A 23,653-nucleotide genomic window follows, 5' to 3' on the forward strand; every position below is an offset into this window, starting at 1 on the left:
CTGTGGGAATGTTTTCAACAGTATACGAGTCACTAAAGTTGCACAGACCCCCTCACCTCAGAAGTCAAAGTCTTCAAAGTCTTTGTGCTGCTTCTCTCCACTGCCCCTCCGCACTGTCACCATGAAACATCACCAGCTTGTATGATTATTTGGAATATGAAAAGATGGATTTTATATTGACACATCCACCATCTGAAAAAAAGTGACACTACATTTATAGACAACACGAGATTTGAAAATCAAAAATACTCTTTTTACTGTTTTTTTTTTTTTTTTAACTCATGGAGATTCATGCAATCTGTAATGGCTGAGGTCATTTAGGGTTATCCTGTCCTTGTATTTTAAAAGCACGGGCCTGAGTAGGTCTCAAGTGGTGTGAGAGTGAGCCAGGCATGAGCCAAGATCAGTGCTGCTGAATATGAAATGCATATAGAAGCAGGAGACTGTGTTCACACTTGGATCGCTGTCAGAGCACTTGGGGGACGTCTAGTTATAAAGTTCTTATTACTGCTGCTCTATGACTATCATTGTAATGGTTATTACCTCTCTGGGCAACGCACTGACATCAGTTCAATTTTAGGATTGTGGTTCACACAGGAATTATATGGCAATATGCAGCCGCAGTTCTTCTGACGGCCGTCGGTGTCGAACTCATATCAAACACTTGGGTGCTGAATAAATCTCAGAGATATATTTTTAGATCAAAGATAGAAATAAACACACTCACAATGACCCACACATGCATACTGCAAATGCAGGCAAGGATGCCCATGACACCCATACACTCACACGCACACACACTCACACACGTAGACACACACACATTGAAGTTAACACTGCGCTACTTTCTCAGACTCTTCAGTTCCTGACTCAAGTCCTCTTTTCTGGAGCTGTTTATTCCAATAATCTTGTCTTCGTCTCTTCTTCTTTCCAGAGTGGCCTGTCTCTGTGGCTTACTGCTGGTGTTGCTTCAGGCTGGAACCAAAACACAGGAAAGAATTTGTTAGTCTTGTTTTGCCTGTGACACGGGCAGATCTGACAAGACAGGCCTCTTTAACCACAGGGAACATCAAGCCCACTGAGGAGAAAAATATTCACTTCCTGCCATCCTCCGTCCTCGGTAAGTAATCCTCATTTACATGTAAATCCGTGTCTCGTACCCCTCTTAGTAATGAGCAAAATAAATAAAGTCTTCGTTGGTAATGGAACATGACCAATGTGCACACGTGTAACACTGTGACCTCACGTTGCTTTTATTTCCTCTGCTGCCCCGAAAAGAATAGGACCTTACTGGGAATGGTAGCTCTACAGTATGTGAAGCATTAACCACAACTCCTGTTTCACAATCTTCTCATAATTGAAACCATCTATTATGCCTTCTATCTGGCTGTCCCCCAAATTAAAACAAAGGAGAAAGATAGGAGCATAAACCCTGGTGGTTAATGTGCAGTAATCACTGTGGCTCTGGCCTTTATCTGGAGCTACTGATTGTTTGCCACAATGTTCGCTGCTACGGCTTCAACTCTGTAGCTTTATCACTTTGAAACAAATGCAACTCCAGAGGCAAACACGTCACATTTAATGAGAATTAGGAGATAAGTTTGATTTAAGTTCATGCTAAGAAACACCCACCTAGCTGAGTGAGCGTTATTTTAGATATATTAAGTTTAAATGACTAAAATCATGCAGCTCAGATCTCTGCAGAGTAAAACTGAGATGAAAATATAATATTAGCATCACAGGTTATTCAATTGGCTAAATGTCACAACAAAAATGTCTACAACAATGCACTAAGTTACAGAACCTCTTTCATCTCTGCAGCGTTTTTGCATAATTGTTTCTCTTGTCAGTTTGAGATGCTTTTTAACTTTGTTTGATGATGTAGTTCTGAAATGTTTATGCCTCAGTGGGAGTCTGGCCCTGGCTGCTTTTACCTCAGATTACACCAGTGGATCTGAAAACGTTTTTCTGGCATGCTTGAAGAGTTCACACACACACACACACCCCCCCCCCCCCCCCCAACCCCACAGTTTTTTCTTTTTTTAAATCAACCATTAATAATGATAGAGGAAGCGACTATAAAACAGGAGCCATGCTGAATTATTGGTCAACTTGACAGGCTCAGCAAAGTCTTGTTTGCAAAAATGAAGTCTGTACAACTTAGTTTCCCTCTGTTATTTTTCCCTGGTCAGCCACATCTCCCCTGTAGTGGCTCTCTGCCCTCCACCCACCAGTGAGCTGAGAACCACTAGTTAAGAGAGACAAACAAAATCAGACTCAGACTCAGTGAGAGTGTTTGTCTTCATACCTGTCCATCAGTCTCCTCTGTGTGAAATGAAAACACACCATAAAAAAGTTTCAGTGTGTTCATCACTGTCCTTGTTAAAATGCCACTCCTCCATTATGTCCTAATTGGAGTGTTGCCACACACACATACAGACACATATACATATACACACACACACTTCTAAAGCTGAGATGGAGAGGGAGAACGAGGGAAGGATGCAGAGGCACCATAGCTGTCAGCACCTATCCCAGTAATGGCTGTTAAAACAATGGCCTCTACACCCTGTCTGCTCTGTCAGGACTCATCCAGCACTTTGGACTCTCTGAGGACTGAGGGGGGGAGGGGGTGGGGGGGGCATGACTCTGGTAGTATGTATTGGGCTCTGGGAGGGGACAGGTAGAGAGTGGTAGAGATGAAGCAATGGGAGGCATATACTGTGTATATGCACATTGCACAAATAGACTTACACATAGAAGTACGGCTGCAGCTATTATTATTTTCAGAATCAGTTGTTTTTTTGATGTTCTTCTTTCTTTTAGTCCAGTGATTTGTGACATATTAAAATTAAGCCATTTCTACTACTTCACTTATGAATGATCAGTCGTGCAGCTGAGAAATGTGCAGTGCATGCCCAGTATAAGGGTTTCTGACCACTAGGTTGTGAATTACTTGTGTAGACCATACTGTCACAAATGTAAAATGTTAAAAACTCCAAGTCCTCCAAATGATGTCCATTTAGACCAGCACCACTTCTGACCAGTAGTCAGAGATATGAAATTCACAATGGCATAAAACAGAGCAACGCAGCAAATCTTCTAATTTGAGAAGATTTTGTTTCACAAATGTCTTGGCAGATAAATGGATTGCTCAGAATTACTGCTGAGCAATTTTCCGTCTGTTGACTAATCAATTAACTGCTTAATGATTTCAGAATGATGCTAAAGCGGAGCGGCGCTTTCACGAGGCAGAAGAGATGATTTCTTTGCCTTTTTACATTCAGCTTTTGTGGAGTTCTTTGAAAGAACACCTTTGAAGTACCTTTATTGTCATTGTTCTGACAAGTCCTCTGACTGGGCTTGATGGGAGATACTGTAGATTAACATGGCACATAGTCTGCAACAGTTCACATACTGTACATCTCCAGACATATTATTATTAAGATTATTATTGTTACTGTTAACAGTTTGGATGCAGCCATAGAAGATGATGAATAGTACATGTATACTGGGGGGGGGGGGGGTAAAATAAAAGGTTGTGGTCTGAGTGAAGGTGACTGTTAATACAGTAATCCAATAATGTGTCTCAAGGCCACACATGTGGGATGTGAGATATTCAGTGTGTGAGTGTGTGTGAAAGAGAGAAGGTGCAGAGAGTGCATGTACCTCTGCATCTGAGCTAGGTGTTAGTGAGGATGTGAAGGTCACCTTGGCACCCTGTGTGTGTGAGCCAGGTAAACACAGTCCTGCAGTAGCAGTTGCTAAAGCAGCTGAGCGATGAGTCATGATTCAGGCGTGACCCCCCACCCCCAGCTTCACCGCCCTCACCTTATTAACATCACAGACAGCGATGCTCAGGGCTGTGTGTGTGTGTGTGTGCGTGCGCGTGCATGTACGTGCCTGCGCACAAAGACTGTGTTTGTGTGATTTGGAGGCAGAAGGTGTGAGGGAAGACAAGTGCCTTTGGGGGAAACGAGGGCAGCCTAAGGCTTGAGCCTGCATGTGTGTGTTCAGAGTGTGACAGAGAAGGCATGTGTGAGGACAGCGAACCAGCGACAGTCCTGAATTAACCTTTCACCTTGCCTCAAGCAAGGAGAGGATTCACATGCACATACACACACACACACACACACACACACACACACACACTCGGCAGGCCTGCTCTATTAGCAAGTCGATAGTTCAACCATTTGCATTCAGAGTTACTTTACACTAAGCACTGTAATCTCTCACACTCGCCCCTCTCTCTCTCTCTCTCTCTCTCTCTCTCTCTCTCTCTCTCGCCCACTGTGCCTTCCCCTCTTAAATGTGCATTAGTTTGTTTTGTGGTTTGTCTATGTGTCCTCCTCTGTGATACTGATGCTGAATAATTACCGGGGTGAGTAGGCTAAATGGATTGTCCCCGACCTCAGCATCATACCCTTGGGCCCTGCGTTAACATCAACATCAACATCACACACACACACACACAGTCATACACAAGCACACGCTATGCACATAAACACACATAAAGGCAGGCCAGAGGTCATACTTGTATAATGAAAAAGCACCCAGACAGCAAAGGCCATACAATCTGAGTGAGAGATGTGAACATGAATAATATTATATGGGTAGTTAAAGCCATGCAGTGTCATTGGTCAGAGATGTAAGCACACAGACAGCAAATGATGTGCTTTACTGGTTGCTTTGTTTTGTGTTTAAGACTCAAAGGACCTAATTAGTGTGCTGTCTTGTTCTTTTATTATTATTATTTTAATGCATATACACTTGATCAAAACCTTTTCAGACAGCAGGAATTTGCTGGTAAACGTTACATAAAAGTCATGATTGCCTTGAGGATATTCTTTATTGTGACTATGAATGCTTTAAGGGAACATTTTCTGGCACAGATATATTACTTAATATAAAAACGATCTCCTGGAAAAGGCCCTTTTCTTATTACATTTTGAATCATATACTTAACCTAAAACTATCAATTGGTGGTAATCATCATGGAAAACCTGTAAAATAATGACCTTTTGTGAGATGTGGGAATTGGGCAGTAGGGTCACAAAACATGGTTTGTGAGTTTTTGCAGCTCATCGGCGTATTTGCAGGTGTTCAGTTTCTGCAGCCCATGCATTGTCAGATTGATGAAGTTGTTTTCTGAATTTGTGGTGTGTTTGTATTTTTGCATGTGTTTGTTTCCTTAAGCTGCAGTGTGTTTCGCCTAAGGGCCACGTTAAGATTCCCTCATAGTGGTTCCTGTCAGATACCTAAAATATGCAACAGAAGAAGCTCCTCTTTTAGGTTCCAGATCCTTGTTGTGTTTTGGCTGGTTCGACTCGCCAAGTACAGCTTAGGCATAAAAACAACACCCTTTCCATCTTTTTTGCGCATTTTTGTTGCAGTGAACAAAAAGTAAAATGCACATACTGCAGAAAAGCAGTTTCAGTGACCAAAGGTTACTCTCCCGATTTGTTTTAACACTTGGACACGATCACATTTCCAAACATAAAGAGCACTTGTTTTAAGAAAAGACATCAATAATCAGCAAAGTCAAAGTTTGAAATAATTGATATTGATTTCCAGTCATATCGTCCTGCTCTAATCTTAACTCATGGGAGTCTTTGAGCACAACAGTAACAGCACAACAACACACAGCACACTAAATTGATATGCTGCAATGAAATGCATTAATAAAATAATGAAAAGTAATAAAAAAGTGAACATAACACACAAAAACTTAAACACAAACTTTTCACAAAGTGCATCCAACCTTATGTCTTAATTGTACTGTACATAAAAGACCTAAATTTGTCAGCTCGACATTATTGTAGTTTATCTCTAATAAATAACTTTTAAAAAGTTGCTTAGAAGTTGTCGACTGTCGTCACCACTGGGAACAGATCGGCACAAGAGTTGCCAGATTTTTACACAGCTGAACAGCCAGAAAACAACAATCCATCTCCTGCCTGCTGACATATTAATTCTTTAATTTCCATTCTTATTTCAAATTAGCCATAAGTTTTTAAAATAACTTGAGCCAGGAATCAACATGGGGATTTATTGTTCATCTATCTGACTCAGTTCTGTCTGTTGCCCATTTGGCTTCCTGTCTGCCGGCCAGCTTCGGTGCATTGGCTTAATTGCAGTTTAACAACTGTGGAAATGTTCTGCCTAGTTTATCTAGTTCTATCTCTGCTGTTATCATCCTGTACAGGTCCAATTACAGCAGCCGGTCTGTAGCGACTGTGTGGAGTCTGCAGCGCTTCAAATGACCTGCAGTCGACTGTGTATGAAGCGGTTGCTTGGTATAGATAAGGAGAGCTGGCAGATAGACGCATCCAGCTGTTTAATGAACAGAGAAATCTGTTGTTGTTTTATGATGATGACACAGTCCTAATGCCAAACATCACACACACACACACACATACTAAAGTACACACTAACAGATGTAACTGTAGACACACACATGCACAGTTTTCACGGATGTTTCTACGGTGAGAGCTAATCCCCCGCCGCCGTCAGCCGTGCTTTCGTCTTCTTCGGAAAGCTCCTTACACATACCAGAGCTCATCCTGACTCAGAGCGAACACACACATCACACAAGTATACATATGAACACGCACACAGGCAAAGTTAGGGTGGAAGCTCTCGCGTCACTTTGGCAAAGCTGTGTCCACCCTGTAAATAACCCGCCGATATGAACAGCACAGTCTTTATAGCCTCTTCTCCATAAGCACTCACATGTTTCTACATTTACACATATGTGCGTACATGCACATCACTATACACAAATATAAAACACATTTGTGCAGCAGAGACTTGCCTAATAGTGTCAGGTAAAACTAAATTAATCAAACCAACACTAATGCACAAACACACAGCCCTTATGCAAGGACTCTTATTTCCTCTTATTTCTAAACTTGCGATGCCTAGAGGCTGTCTACTTTCATATTTGTGCTGCAGCCAGACTGTTTGTCTTTGTGTGTGTGTGTGTGCATGCATGAGTGTATTTAATTTCACACATCAGCAGAAAAGTGAAACTTTGCACAATGTGCTGCACTGTACATTTTGACAGAGGCATTAGTTGCCATCATATCATGCCACATACCGCTGCGCGCACAGGATAAAATGTATCGCACACTGATGTAGGAGGGTGTAGTGTAATAGAATGACTCAGACTTCGCCTTAAGTGGTTTCTACCATACATTCATGTATACCTGTATAGTGTTTCACCTGAGTGACTGGGTGAAAGCAGAGGAAGTGAGGTCGATGAGCTGGAACCTTTGGTGGTGTTCTGCGTTTCCCAGAGGATCGATACAGCAGAGGAACAGAGCTGGAAAGGCTTACTCGCAGTACCAGTGTTGGTGCTCATGCACTTAACAGAAGTCGGTGTGCATTTTGCAGTAAGTCTGCGAGTGCTCAGGGCTGTGCCAGTGTAAAGTCTCTTGTGCTTTGAGGCCTCTCTCATGGACTTTTTCACACTTAATGCACACAGTCTGTACATCTGCAATCCTGCAGACACTGCTGCAGGGGATTACACACAATCCTTAGCACTGGAGCATTAAAACACAGAATAGCCAGTTTCAGATATAATTTTTGTCAAACAAATTATATTTGAGAATTTAATTGACCAAACAAAATGACAATCCAGCTGTTAAATTACATGAGCCATAGTAATGCTTCCTCTCCAGATATCACAAAGTACATATACCCCACAAATTGTTATCAGTTGTAGTTCATATTTTCAAAAAGTCAGTAAATTTGACATGTGTTTATTCAGAATGTTAATTTAAAAAAAAAATATTTAATGCATTTCTTATTTAGTCAGCTGTGCACATCAGACGAAGATGCTTATTATAAACTACCACACTGGGCAGGGACATCAAATCACTGTAGTTCAATGATTTGCTCCACATTGAAAAAATCAGGATGCATAACTCTCAATGGAGCTCTTGAGAAAACTACTGAGCTACTCAAGTTTTGTCAAGAGCTCCATTGAGAGTTATGCATCCTGAATTACAACTTGACTATTGTCTCACAATCCCACTTTTCTCTTTTCCCTGTGAGTCATTTGATAATCTTTTCTCCAAGGATGCATCATGAGGTCCGCCACTTTCCCCAGACCCCTCAGAATAACTTCATTATTTCTTCAGGATGTCACCAAACACCTACTGTTCTCTGAAATGTCATGTATTATCTCCTCGCCTCCTGTTGACATCCCTGCGAACAATGTTGAGTAAAGCCTTTCTCCACTAAACGTCTTCCACGTCCGACCACTGCCGGTGAGCCTCTGTGATAAGATGGATGAAGGACTTTCCCCCATTCTGTCCAGTGACCTATCGGCACCACCCCTGTAAATCTTGCTTGTACCTCTCAGTCTGCCTCTCACTGTCCTCTATCCGTCCATGCTCTGTCAATCCATCCTCTCCAATCTAAACAGCAAAGCCCTGCGGCTCTGAGCAGCTCACTTCAATGCCCACTCCAAATCTGCTCTTTACCTCTCTAGCTCCACCTCAGGACGATGTGAGGAGACTTTCTCTCCTCCTTCCCTCTGCTCTTTGCACCTTTCTATCTCCACTACATGCTGTTTCTGTCTGTATTACTACATTTCTCCATGCCCGCCTGTCTCTCCTCATCAATTTTATCTCAGTCTTTTTCCGTCTCTTTGCCCTTTTTATTTCTCTGGCCTCCGTCTCAAACCCGATGTGTTTTTCTGTCTCGCTGCATCTCTCTTCCCATCTGTCTCTCTTGTTTCAGTGGTGCATACAGCACTGTCTGTGGTGTGTATCAGTCTTGCGGACTCCCTCTTTCTCTCTCATAAACATCTCTGCTTCAGTGTATCTGCCCCCTTTTCTGCTTTGTGACAGTAAAACTGCCGGTTATGAGCCACCATATTTCCCCTTGATTTATAGCTTCTGTGCAGAATCATTGTAATATTGCAACACAGTGTGAGTGAATTCTACTGCTGCATTAGCAAAGCTACTGTACAGCAGGTGTTCAGTCTCTCTTAGTAGCCCATAGTTGTTGAGGGAAATAGCAATTTTCCCTCTTACTGTAGAGTAATCAACGGTTGTTCCCAAACATTGTGATGAAGTTTTTCAGACGATGTTCAACCTGACTACACCTGTCAAAATGTCTCTCCCTGGTTCAAAAGAAAAAAAAAATCACAGCAGATCAGCATCAAGTAACCTTTCATTTCTGTTGTGCTGATACAAGCTGCTATCTCTGCACCTCAGCAAATCACAGTGATGCTTTCTGAATGGAGAGATTGCACTTTGACTCACTCACTAGAGACAGATGAGTTAGACTGTGGTGTTTTGGGTTGCATGTTCCTTTTTAATGCAGCAGGATGTGCTGTTTTCAGCCCAACCACGACCATTTTTTAATGATGATAATTGAAGGGAGAAAAAAGGGAGACAAAATATGTCCCGTTTTTTGTTAAGATGGGCACACTATGTAGTCAATGTAGCGTACGTGATGATTCCCATCATAAATAATACAGACGCTCTTGTACTCTTCCCAGTGACCAGTGGATATCAGCATTTGGAATAAGCCCTTGGCTAAAAGAAACTCCATCCTATTTACTTTCTGTTTGTCTCCTCCCCCTTCACTCTGTGCTTTTTCCATTCTTGTTTTTCTCACAACACCCACCGCTCTCTGTCTAAGAGTAAACTTACTGGCAGAAGTTTGGCATGTGCAGCCCAGACAAGTTATGCTCTAGGGTGAATGCAGAGTTATTTCAGCTGAAGAGCCCCAACTCCGCACCATAAGACAAAAAGGAAAGAGTACTTTACAGGAAACAGCCACAGCGACGCATTTATATACTCTAGCGCCCTTTTATCTGACAAATGCTCCACTCATAACGCACTTAATTTCCATTACATCACTTTAAATACAGAGAGGCATAGGCTACATGTACATAGACACACACAGACACAGACGCACACATACACACACCACTTCACTGCCTACAACCATGCCCACAGCTACCTGATTGTAAATGCATGAAATGTAACTGTTGTATCACACGCTCTCTTCCTGCTGGTGGAAATAATTCCCCATACATTGGCTATGATTACCTTTTCTATAGTCAGTAATGAAAATGACCAAACCTTCATTTTATGAATATTATACAATGAAAAATAACCCTGTTTCCATTCTGCTGCCCCAGTCTACTGCACATCTCTTTACACTGCTTATACCGGTACCGTATGCATCTTAATTAGTATATTAGTCATCACATATCTAAAGTTATAGAGTCTCTATGTGTCCTATATGCATTTTAATATAAACACGTATTAAGTTGAACTGCCTGTCCCTCGGTTTTGTCCCTGCATCATTGTCTGCTTCACATCGCACTAATAATGGTTCAATCTCGTCTCATAAACACACAAATGTGCAGCAGGATCATTGTAAGACAAACCATACCACCTCTGTTTAGACCTGGATCCCCACTCCTCCTTCAATTCTTAATCAGTTAGAAACCTGTTTGTGCAGATTGTTTACAGTTTTCTTTTCTGGCAGTGGTGACTTCCAAATACTGCATCATATCCATCATCTCAATTATATAGGCTAGGATAGGAGAAGACTTATTTCAGTTCAGAGGTGTTAATGTGTTTTGAACGGCTGCACTTTCACACCTCTACACACATCACCTATCACTACATCAGAGGCGTCCTCTCTTTCTGAGAGTTTCACACTTTATTTTTCTTAGGATATAGATGATTGTCCATCCGTCCGTCCATCCATCCATCCATCCATCCATCCATCCATCCATCCATCCATCCATCCATCCATCCACCCACCCACCCATCCATCCATGTTGTTGTACTCACTTGTTCTGGTGCTTGGAGCCCTGGAGATGTGCATGGTACTGCTCAATGGAGTTGAGGACCACACTGCAGACACTGCAGGAGTAACTACTGCGCAGCCCTGCAGACACACACAGGTTCACAATTACTGTGAAGGCACTTTCAATCAATATGGCTCATTAAAACCCCCCGAAAGCTGTCACCATCATCATCACCATCATCATCATCTGGATCGTGAGCAGCAGTGGTGCTGAGGCCATCACAGGCAACAATAAAAATCTGAACTGACACCAAATAACTGTCTAATTTTAAACTCTGCAGTGCAGGCTAATTTTCCTAATTAGAGTGCATCTGCAAAAAGATTTGATTAGACTAATCATTAGCAGAAAGCCAGTAACATTTTTAGATCACTGCCTTCCTCTTTGTAGTGTGTGTGTGTGTGTGTGTGTGTGTGTGTGTGTGTGCGTGTGGGGGGTTCCTTTTTGAAAGCTGAATTTCAAAAGGTTGAGAAGAATTAGGACACAAGGTGTAAGAAAAGAACAGTGTAGTGCAGTGAATGGTTGTGCGTGCATGCATTATTGTATTGTATTGGTGAGTGTGTGTGTGTGTGTGTGTGTGTGTGTGTGTTTGTGTTGAAGATGGTGCAGCTCAGACACAGATGTGAACTAATTAGAGGGTTTGCAGGTGGTCAAGATGAAAACCCCAAAATAGACGGATCAGGATGGTGGGGTATAGTGACAGAGGGGGTGAAGAGCGATGGGGAGGTGGGTGGGGGGTAAACGAATGAGCAAAAGTGGAAAATTTCTGAAAGAATTAGGATGTGTGTGAATTGAAAAGATGAAGGAGAGGAGAGAAGACAGAGTTATGTATCTACCCCACATAAATATCTTCCCGAGATTTTAAAATCACATTTCTTTCACAAGGGCAGATTAAATGCTGTGTCTCTGTGAAGGCTGGACAGTCGGCATCATTACGTCACCGACTCTGTCCTCTCTCCCAGACACAATGAAGAGCTGTAGTTTGTTTCCTCGCAGTTTGCACACTGTACACCGACATCGCTGCAGAACTTTTCTCAAATCAGTGACATGACAAAGCATTCAAACATCCACCTGTGCACACTCCCCCTCTTTTGTCTGTGGTTTTGTCTTTTCAGATTTTGAAGATGAATGTGTGTAGTTCCGGGGGCGTTTGTTGTGACTGAAATCAGGTGCGCTCTGTCTCTCGTGTGTGTTTGTGTGTGTGGGTGCCCTTTTCTCTGCTGTCATTACTGTCCTTGAGATTTATGAGTCGTCTGTGTACTCCATCACCTTTTGACCTTCTGTGGCGGTAATTGGTGAAGTATGTTGGGAGATGAAGTTGTAATATTGTTAGGGGTGGTGGGAGGTCGTTTAGACTGGGATGGAGCTGCATAATGTGGCGTAGCAGCGCCCTGTCATCGTCAGACAGAGATGATCTGTCTGTTTCCAGGGTGATTAAGGACAAACAGTCATTTACAACAAACCCACGGCTGAATTAGTTGCCTGAAGTAAGCACTGTCTTTGCTTCAATGTTGATATTTTGCATCTATTAGGAGCTACTCACTAATTCTGTGTGTGTGAAAGGGAGAAAAATGCGATAGTACTGTACATCCCCTTCTGCCAAAATGTCATTACGTCTATCCTCTCTTAATGAAAAGGCTATTAATTGGAGAAGAGATAATTTGGAAAAGAAAGGAATGATAAGTCTCTCTCATTCTCTTTCCCTTTCTCTTCCCCGTAATTCTATACTGCCGCAAGGATTACACAAAGAGGTCTATTCTTGTAGAAGCGATTAAGTGTGTTTTATGTGCATGTGTGTTTGTGCGCACATACAAAGGCAGCTTTCCCTGCTTTTAGCCTGATTGATGTCACCTCCCCGCTGCCTGGCCGAGAAGCACTGATGTACAATATGCTGCAGTTTGTGTCTGTGCCAGAAGTGTGTGTTTGTGTGCCAGTCTTTTGAACACACACACACACACACACACACACACACACACACACAAACACACACATATACACACACATGGCCACATGCACATACAATGTGTTTTGGTTAAAAAAGCTGTTCTGGCATTAGCCCACGCTGCGTCCTAATCCATGTTAATTACATGCAGGGAAAGTGTGTGTGCGCACAACGCGAGTGACAGCATGCAGGGCAGGGTGGTGAATGTGGGTTTTTTGTGAGCATGAGCAGTATTTGTGAGGGTGTTCTAAGCCTTGTTAATTACACAAGGAGATATGCCAGGGAGAGAGAAAGGAGGGGGTGAGATGAGCTGAGGCAGTGGGTGTGGAGCTGTTTGTGGCTGTCGTTTAATGTATAGAGCCTCGCGGCACCGCTGGCACCCCCGGCAGGGAGACTCCTAAATGCTTGTCAAAAAAGTAATGAGCTGCATTTTGTGCACAGAAAATTGAGAAAATTATGTTCTTTTGAAGAGTCTTCTTGCAAATACATTCAACATCTTCCTGCAGTTTCAGAGTCTGATATTTTAACCTCAGCTACATTAATGATCCATTTGGAGCATGATGTTCATGGCTCCTTCCATTAGGACGCTCTGCCAAGCTCTAACTGCAGCTTCTTTTATTTATGAGTCTCTTGTGGGTTTTCAGGTAGTGCCCGGCATTGAAGATCGTAAAATCCAGTGTTGCATGAACATTGTTGGTTAAATAGTGGTTTGTTTTTGAAAGGCGTGAGGAGGAAATGAGCCCTAAATACGCTGTACAACCACAACTGAATTATCAGGTTACATATTCTAGAGTGGACTTCCCTCTCTTTTCCACTTCATTCCTACAGGCCTGACTGCATCTGAGAATTTCACTGTAAGTACTCATCTGTAATTTTATTCACTGTGGAGGCAGCATACTGTAATAGTTTACGGAGCTCTTACTACCCTCAGAGCCTTTGTGCTGTAGTGCGCCATTAGTTTACCATGCGCTTTGCAAGATTAAAAAGGAACTGGATCCAAAAAGAACCCCATTGAGATGCAATCAAAACCAACACTCTGCAGCAAAGTCTTGACAGTACGTCTCCCAGGAATATATCACAAACACCATAGCAGAGAGGGGCTGAGCATCGAGTGAGAGTCAGGCTGAATCCAAGTGGAATTTTACCAAGCAACAAACTTTGGAGGACTTATAGAGAGACTAATTAGTTTTGTAGTGGATCGTAAAGTGATCGGGAAGACCATCTGTTTTAGAGAAAAAAAAATTCATACACGGGGAAGAAAACTCTCCCTGAACTACTGAATTAAATAAAACAACTAGATTATCTCACGTTTCAGTTTATCAACTTGCTCTATGGCTCATCTCAACTAATGAATAACTGTAATTAACTGTAGTTTAAGGGCTATCTATTGATAAAAATATTAAATCCAGATTAATCATACAACTATTCATAGTTTATCACGATTACTCGGAAATTTGTTGCACATTATTTATTTGTTCAAATTGAACTACTAAGGTATTTAGTAGTGAGTAGCTGACTAATATTCTTGCTTTATGCAAATATAACATAATGGTACATAACCAAAATTATGACAAATATAGTCCAGAAACCCTCAAAGGCCTCATGGCAGTGCTATCTGAGAGATAACTGCAGCAGAGACGGTTCAGCATGGGATTCATTCAGCCCTGGTGGACGTTGAAATCATCAGTCAGTCAGTTCAACTGTGAAACACATATAAGAGAACAACGAGCATCTCAGTCCATGTAGCTGAAAGACTGGACACCTACAGTCCACTAACATTTACATAACTAAAGGCTGTCGCCTCTCATGGTCATTAGTCTGCTCTCCAGACAGCTGACTTCGTCCTCCAGGGCTGAATTAGCAAACAGGATGAGAGACAGTTCCACCGGGGCTCAGATGGCTCAGGATGTACAGTATGAAGAGTGATTAATACGACCTCTGTCCACAGTGAGGGAGCTCTGTCATCAAAGAACATCTGAGTTAATGAATAAGTAAACAAGCTGAAGAATTAGAAGCCAGTTTTCAATTCTTGACACTTTCCAGTACTTGATGTTGCAGATGCAGTTTGAACCCCTGATATAGTTCACCTATAGACTCCTACAGTATGTATTGTTTATACTGTATGTATATAACCTACTTGTGTGACTGTCACAGTGAGCACTGTCTCATGGGAGAGGAGGTAGACTCTGTCTCCCAACTCAGGCACCGTAATCAATTACACACAATTTTCTGTTCTGTGGTACTTCACCCTCTCTTGGGTCCACACACACACACACACACACACACACACACACACACTAGACACTAGACACTTATCTCACTGCTTCTAATTCTTTACAGAGTCTCCGGAGAGAAGAGACAATGCGTCGGCTCTGTCTTAAGGGGTTTCTACCCCTGTCGTGATTTATGTAAAGACACAGCCGAGTCAGCCGGGCTCCGTCCCGCGCCAGGAGCAACCCCCACTGCAACTCCCTCGGCCGCCTCTGTAATCCATCTCCGAGGGTTTTTGTCTGACACCTAGCCATAGAAAATAACGACATTTTCCCCTGCGCCCTGTCTCCACAATTACAACAGAAAAAATCCAAGAGTAAGAAACGGTGTCGATAGAAACGTCATGGGGATTTTCTGATATGTTTTGGTTGTGAGGGTGTGAAATGGGAGGGGCAGAAGGCCGGAGGAGAAAGACGAGGAGAAAATATGCACAAGCACAAGTAAAGGTCAGCATCATCAATAGGATGCAACCAGACTGTACAGCAAAGCCGGCTTTGTAGTCGGCGTTTAGAGAGAGGGGGAATATTGGTGTGTAAATAATTCACCTGAGTCTCTGGGGGCACTAATGAGGATGACAGATGAGACATGACGAGAGATCTGAGCCCCCAGTGGTGTACGCACACACAGACACACACACTCACACAAGTTTACACACAGCAGAACCCCAGCAACAACAAACAAAGGTACAAGACCGAGTGTAGTAGCAGGGAAAGGGTGGGGGGACGTAAAAAAGACTTTAAAGAGAAAATAAGGAGGACAAAAGGACGGAGATGAATCTGCTCTCGGGCCCCTCCTACCCCCTTCCTCTTCCTCTCCCTCTGCTCAGCTGCTGCCTCGCGTTCAACCCTCCCTCTGAGATTACACCCGGCACACCTGTGACTTCACACCTGAAGTGGTGATAAAAGCCAATCAGATGTGAGAATCTTGCACCAGCGGAAAAGTGTCTAACCGGAGAACAAACGACCACTGACAACGGAGCTGTGTGTGTGTGTGATGAATAAAGCGCTTCAGACTGAAGGCGCTGGAACAAACACTTGATTGATGGCACATGAGATAGATCACGTCAGCAGGGAGCTCACTTAGAAATCTTAGACCAGTTCATTGCCCTTGAAAAGTAGACGGGGAATAGATTTTGCAGTAGAGCGTCACTCTTCACTTGGTACAGATATCTTGGCTTAGACTAAAGAAAAATCCGGCTTTTATATATATGTTTCTAATACATTCACAATCCTCTGTGTGTTCTGTACTTCCATGCTGAGGTTTGAGTCAAATTTACCCAAAAAGTAGCTGAGGTTGTAGGATCTGGGTCACAGTGTGTGGATGGAGGACGATATCCAACATGACACCGCTTAAAGCCTCTGAGCCAGTGTAGGCGGCAACATGACTCACGCTTTTAATATGATTGGCTTCTTGAGATAATGGTTTGTGTCATGGCACCTGGAGCACACAGTGAATGGCACAGCTTCAGCTCACGGAGGATTTGCATGTGTGTGTGGCACTGATTTCGCTGTGTGTGTGTGTGTGTGTTACAAGTGCGTCAAACTAGTGTGCAGAGGAGGTGTTGTGACACTGGTGTGCACGTTTGGATGCATAGTGCAGTACTATAGGATGATGTTGGATGATATCATCGGAACAAGAAAAGGAAATGCACTTTCTGTGCCAAGTACTATTAATAGTTTTTCTTAGAATATCCTTCTGGCGGAAATGTGTGTTATGAACAAGTAAATCAGTGTCACTCTTGTGGCTACATTTGAGCATGTGGGAGTGGAATAAAGCAGGAGAGAAAGCCATTAAATAAAGTACATGCTATAGTGCTATAGTAACTAATTAGATTTACAATGAAATGTGTCAGATTAAACGTCAGTGTATAATTTCCCATCTCGCAGCGCTGCCGTCTCCTACGTACGGTATATACTGTACAGCATGCCAGCAGAGGCCCTGTGACAGTTTGACACATCTTGATGCTAGCACTAACAAGTGTGAATGCTCTGCTGTAATGTGAGGAGACCGTGACCCCAGACAAATCTCATGGAAAGGTTAGACTGTGGCAAACGGATGATGAAAAAGACGTGTCAAAATTTCACATCAGGAAGAGAGGAAATATTTGCCCCGGATGATGGATGAGCCCACGCTTTCATCTTATTGGCTTGGAGTCCAACTCTTCAAATTATTTACCCAGTAAACACCTTTCAAAGATTACTCTAGTGATTTAATATGGCAATGGCATTCTATTCAACGGAGGCTGCAGAAAACACTGGTCAGCAGCGTTGATTCATCAGAGACCCTGTGGCCCTCCTGTGGCTAAAGCTCTAAACTCGCTGGCTCCTACACTTCCAATAATGCAACGTGATAGCATCTTTATGTTGGACCCACCACACAGCTGGTGAGCGTCCATATCTTTCAAACTACACACACCCAGTTTGAGAGATAGGCTTTCTAATAAAAGTCTGTGGCTCCCGAGCCCCAAGACGGGGTATCTGCATGATGTCACTTGAGTAATTTTCTCAGACTTGGCAAAGCTCCTGCAGAGCCACAAATTATATTATACAACTGTTTTCATGGGCTGACTTCACAAGCTTTGACAAATAAAAGTGGTGGAGGGCGCCTTTAATACAGTAAATATATTACACAATGGCTTTTATATGGATGTGTAAAATGGTCAAATTCTGCATTTGAATTTAAAGGGAGTCAAGTAGAGTCATCTCTGGGACTTTAATGCTTTATTGTATATATTAACAATGGGACGGTGGAGGGGAAGCTCTGGATTAATTTGGTGGGAACATATATAAAAGTGCTTGCTCATAGAGAATCCATGCGATTGACCAAATGTGTGGTAAATGTGATAAGCTGATCTTTACGGTAAGTGGCTGACGTGGTGCTAATTTTATCCGTGGATAACTGGGGCGGCTTACCTCCTTACGACATCCATGTAATGCACACCACATTAAAAGGCATACGAACATTTCACAAGTCCGCCCTCACTGCCACTGATCTTGAATGTGATCTCCCCCTTATCATCTTTCCGCGTACAAAGTCGTATCACCCTTGGTGCCCTTCACTTGTCACTTGTGTTGGGCTCAGGGCCAAGAGGCTGACCTGTGCTCTCCGTGGCATCCAGACTGCCTGCGAGCTGCTCCAGGAGGCGAGCCCTGGCTGCGTTCCTGCGGTGTTTCTTGCCCTCGTAGTGTTGCTGGGCCATCAGCGGGTTGTTGAACCAGGCTCCGCACAGGCAACAGTACTTCCCGGCCTCTCTGCCGCCGTTTCCGCCGACCACGGCCATGGGCCAGGGCAGGGCGGGGGGAGGAGGCGGGCACGCCGTGGGGTCCGTGGGCAGCGGGGTGGAAGGGGAGGAATCTGGAGGAGACGAGGTGAGGTGGCAGAGGTAGAGAAGGGAGGATAAAAAGGGAGAGACATTACCGTGAATTCAAATGCAAATGATGCTCTTAATGTGAAAATGACATGAAATTAGATTAACATGATAAAGCCAAGCATTCATTTTTGCACAGATGCACAAACACTCGCTCTCTTTCATAGCCACACATGGCATTTCAAACACATGCTTTCACATGTGAATTTTTAAAAGCTCTAGGTTTAAATTGTGCTGATGGAGATGGGGAGCACAGACCATAGACCACTTCAGTGGAAGAATCAGAATATGAAAAATGTTATTGGTCCCTGTTTGTTGCAACTGCACAACATGCAGATTATAAAGGGCAAGTACAAGTAAAAACTGCAGTAAAATCCACAGTAAATAGTATAAATAAAGTAATGTGTGAGGTGGAATCACCAGGCCTGTTAACACTGTTGGTCCAGGCTCCTCTCTCCTCTGGTGGTGTTGTCTGCAAACTGAGTGAAAATGCTCAGAGACCATGAAAAAGCACGGAGGTGGAGAATCTGGAGTAACTTGCAGTGACTCAATGGATGACGTCACCACAGTTCCGTGTCTGGGCTTTTAAAATGTTTCATCTTGTCCCACTACACTGCACTCACAGAGGTCTGCCGACTCCTCTCTTGGCCCGCCGGCTCATCCATCTTAAAGTCCAGCATTCCCACTTTGCTCATGGTGATAGAAGGGAAGATGTGCTCTTCTCCATCATTCTGTCTGGGCACAGTTTGTCCTTTGTCCTGGTCACAGTGCTGGCAGGAGCGTGGATGACAGTCAGGAATCGGTCCTCAGCTTTCCTGGGACCAGTCTGCAAGTGCTTGAAACTGACACTCTACTCACACATCTACTGCACTTCTGAATGTTCCTGGTTTATTTATTTATTTATTTTTTTTACCCACATCCTCCTCTCTCATCTCTTTCCTTCCCTTTCATCTCTCCTGGAAAAAAAAAAAGAAAAAAGAAATGGCAGACTTCCAGGTGACCTGCTACTCGTGACATGATGCTGGTTACCATGGTGATTGCCCATTAATAGCCAACAGGCACTGACATGTCCACGGGATGCAGTTGTGGCTCTTGCTGTGTGCATGTGGTTGCATGTGCATCTGTGTCGGTGTTTGGGTGGCGTATTGAATGTATAATCTACGCTTGAGAGAACGCGTGAAGGCTTTTGTGCGTGTGTGTGTGCGTGTGTGTATGAATGAAGCTCCAGAATAGGCTGCTTGTGTGTGAGATACAGTATGCAGACCAAAGTAATCATCTCTCCTCAAAGTGTTTATTTGAACACAGGGAGGGGGTGTTAGGTCCACAGCCAAACTGTGTGAGAAAGCTTCTAATGCCAGATGGCATGTCCAAATGTGCCGATTCTCATCTACGACGTGTCAATGACTCTGAAGTTATACCCACTATGACTACACAGTCCAAGTATTGCACGTTTAAACATTTTATATCACGAACAAAAGCCCACTCACACAAGCTTTAGAGCCTACGTGAGTCACACCACTTCTCTCGCAACAGCCATCAGCTCCGCGGTATCAAATCAAAAGCATGCAGTGTTTGTTGACCAGTGACCCTGAGCGTGAGGCGTGTGGCTTCATGTGTATTTTTTTTTTTTTTTTTTGTTCCGTGTGCGCCTGTGTTGACTTGACTCCAGCCCTGCCAGCCGATTGGTTGCTCATACCTTGATGTGTCTTCAGGCCCTGTTCACATAGTTACTGTATCTATGGCTGTGTCTCGGCTCATCTCGCCAACCACACCCACTCACATTCCCCTTCGCTGGCGTTTCCCTCTGCCCTGCTATCATCTCACTTACAACAGCTCAACCCCCGGAACCCTTTTCGCTGTCATTTCATTTCCCGGCCATTAATCTGAAAGACAAAGCCATCCTAAAAACTCTGACAGAGCATTTGCGTGGTGGCCGTGGCCCGAGTGAAGCTCCCGAGCTCTGACAGTTGCGTGGAAGGAAGAGCACGTGCAGAGCAGCAACAGGGACTGATCCTCGGATGTATTTTTCCTCTCCACACCGTGTTTTCCCACCCTTCCCTTATATCTCCTGACTGTGATCTCTGCACATTGGAGCAGAAATAAGTGTTTTTCATGGAGTGGGGCACAGGGAGTGTGTGCGTGACTGTGTGTGCGCAAGGGGAGGGGGTTTGAGTGTGTGGGGATGTGCAGAAGGGGAGGCAGCACAGGTAGAGTCCCAGCCCTCCACCTCTCAAGGGTTTCTCTGCCGCACACGGCCCTTTGCTTCCTCTCTCTTCACTCTGCTCTTTGTGGCTGTGTATGTTCCACTGTGTGTATCCATATGTACGTTAGAGCCCATGTGTCCTTAGATCCAAGTCGGCGTGCGCATCCGTCACTCATCCTGCTTATGTATATTTCTGATGATTGCGTGTGCACGTGTCCGTCTCCGTGCGTGAGCGTGCGCGGGGCTGTCAGGTTGGCTGTGCGTCTTCCACGGAGCACTCATCTCAGAGTGATCATGAAGGCTACTTTTGACTTTAATCTCTCCTGAAATCCCCTCCTCTTCCTCTTCTCCCAGGTCACTCTTCCTCTCCTCTTGTTCTCATTCTCTTGTTTCTTTTCCTCCAGGTCCCACTGTCACAAAACCGCAGAAACTCCACGACAACGGCTGTACAGAAGTGACACTTTTCCTAAGTAGGCCAGGGTTTAGGAAAAGTCACTCAGGGGCTTGATTATAACACTTCATTTTGTAGTGATTGTGTTTATAGCTCTGTGAATTTTCACTTTGAATCCAATTTGAATCACATTATGTAAATTTCCCTGGGAGACGACTCACCAGCACTGACACTTTAAAAAAAAAGATAATCTTAAACAATCATTTGCATGAACAAAAATCAATTAGGGGTGTTTTGATTTGTTGGAGAGATTTTTTTTTTGTTTTAATCACAAGACCTTTTAAAATGTAAAGGCTGGCTGTGTTCACCTTCAAAGTTTCACTTGTTGTGCCTCTGGCATGTTAGCATTTGCGCACATCTTATTTTTCCTCTGATATCTAGGCTAGACGTTTTGACTGAAGCGTGACTAAAGCTCTCCAAATCCACTTCAGATAAAAAAAAAAAAAAAACATATGCTTTGAACTAAAAATAGTTCTCATCTCAGCATAGTTGCAAAAAAAGTGGATGTCTGGATTACATGGGTGTGTGCAAACAGAGGTGAGAGTGTGTTTTACAACCAAGTCAATTGCCTTGGGCTCTGTTTGCAAACACGAGGAGTGGATTCTAGTGGAAGTATTGATCAACTAGGACTGAAAGGGTTGATCACCAAAGTAGTAGTTTATAGTCGGGGGACTGGATTGGATTTGTGGAGCTTTCACTGTCAAGTGCAACTTGAAGACACAGAACCAGTTTCATACTTCCCTGTGCCTCCTCAAACTCAAGTGACACTAAGTCACACTCTTGACTTCTTTAGCTCCTGTGATTAAAGTGTGAAAGCTCCGCAGCTCTTGGCTCCAACAGTGCTTGTCTGGATGTGTGCGTTTGATCTTGCTGCTAAACTGAAAAACCCCACACAGCAAGACAGACAGGAAGCGGTACCTGTGTTTGTGGGGCTGGTCATGGCTGTGGGTAGGGTGGGCGGCTCCCCCAGCACCAGGCGGACTCTCTTTGCGTGGGTTTTGCCCTGGTAGTGCGACTGGGCCACAATGGCGGAGGTGAAGAACATATTACACAGGGTACAGCACTTGTTCCTGTCCACCTCTGTCTCTGCACAGTCCTGGAGAAAGAGGAGGAGGAGGAGGAGGAGGAGGAGGAGGAGGAGGAGGAGGAGAGGAGGAGGAGGAGGAGGAGGAGGAGGAGGAGGAGGAGGAAGAGATTGGTGGAGGTGAGGGAGGGAATAATGTGAAAAGAGACAGGGCGAGGTGAAGGTGAGAAAAAGAGGAAAGAAACACAAGGGGATTAGAAATGGAAAGCATTGACCTCTCTGGGCTTCCTCGCTCTCTCTCTCACACTCACACACATGCACACAGGCGCGTGCACACAAAAGCAAGAGGGAGCTGATCAAATATTCATCTGTCTCTCTGGGCTGTGACTGTGGCTGGGCCCTTTCACCACTGCCGGTTCATTACTAATGATGAGGAGGAGCTGCTCCCCACAGGAGACGGCCAACACAAACAAAAGGACAAACCAGCCTGATTGACACAAATACAAACACACACACACACACACAAAACGGAGCCTGTGTGTCCACATATTTTTGGTTCAGTTTTTTTTTTTTTTTGGTTTTTCATGGTTTGGCCTGAGCTCCTTGGTTCCCAGTTAGTAGAAAGCTAAATGCTACTACAGCACACAATGATATATTGTTCTGTGCTTTCAACCTCCTCCCTGTTTCGACACGACATTACCTCCCCTCTACACAAAGCGTGATTTAGAGAGACATTTTGTGAGGAGAACCTGTGTGGCCTGCGCAGAGCCATTCAGCACCTTTTCAGATGAAGTGGGACAAACTGTGAGCCAGACCTTGTTCCCCACATCAGTTCACGGCCTCTCTCTCTCTCTAATGCTCTCGTGGCTGAAAGGAAGCAAGTCTCTGTAGCCGGGCTCCAGTGTTTGGTGTGCAGCCTCACTGGAGCACTGAGGGGTGTTATAGCAGCATATTAATGTGTGTGGTTTTGGAATGAGATCTGAGTGTGAACAGTCACATATGGCTGTAATATTCAGCCTACACCTTTTTAGTATATCTGTTAATAGATGGCATAAAATAAACACCAATGAATCGAATATGTTTGTGTTTTCAGTGTAACCTTTCGAATTCTACACTTTCACAACTTTTTTTCCCCCACCTTCTTTCTTCTTCACACTGAACCTCCACCTTCTCACTGTCTGTTCATCCAGGCTTTTATTCTCTGTGTGTGTGTGTGCCTCCTCTGAACTCACTTGTCTATTTGCTTGCACATCCCTTCTATTGCTCCCTTTCTTTCTTTTCACACCAGCGCTCTCTCTAGTTCAGGTGTCAAATCGAGTTGGAGTTGGAGGAGAGAAGCCTCAGTCTTGGCGAGAGTGAGGACAATAATAGAAAAGTGTCTGCGACACCATTGAGTGTGTGGGTGTGCGCTGTGTCTGTCCACGGGTGCATGTGTGTGTGAACGTGCATGTGTGTTTTCTTATGTCAGCCCTGGTTAGCATCACGGACAGTGGATGTGAGAGTTAAGGACACCTTTACCTTCCAGGCTTAACTTTGTCTCTCAGCTGTCCCAGCT

At 43.9% G+C, this 23,653-nt stretch overlaps 1 protein-coding gene across 1 annotated transcript in view; it reads right to left on the reverse strand.

The window, feature by feature from the left end:
- Positions 1-669: 669 nt before the first annotated feature.
- LOC146973481 (zinc finger matrin-type protein 4) overlaps positions 670-23,653 on the reverse strand; it is a 46,948-nt gene continuing 23,964 nt past the window's right edge. The window contains exons 4-7 of the mRNA XM_085800075.1: positions 21,993-22,170; positions 18,150-18,407; positions 10,827-10,923; positions 670-975 (exon numbers count right to left, since the gene is read on the reverse strand). Coding sequence (XP_085656201.1) covers positions 954-975; positions 10,827-10,923; positions 18,150-18,407; positions 21,993-22,170 — 555 coding nt within the window. The 3' untranslated portion in view covers positions 670-953. The remainder of the gene's footprint in view (positions 976-10,826; positions 10,924-18,149; positions 18,408-21,992; positions 22,171-23,653) is intronic.

This window comes from Trachurus japonicus, chromosome 15 (genome assembly GCF_045865225.1).
Source record: "Trachurus japonicus isolate A0001 chromosome 15, Traja_1.0".
NCBI lineage: Eukaryota > Metazoa > Chordata > Actinopteri > Carangiformes > Carangidae > Trachurus > Trachurus japonicus.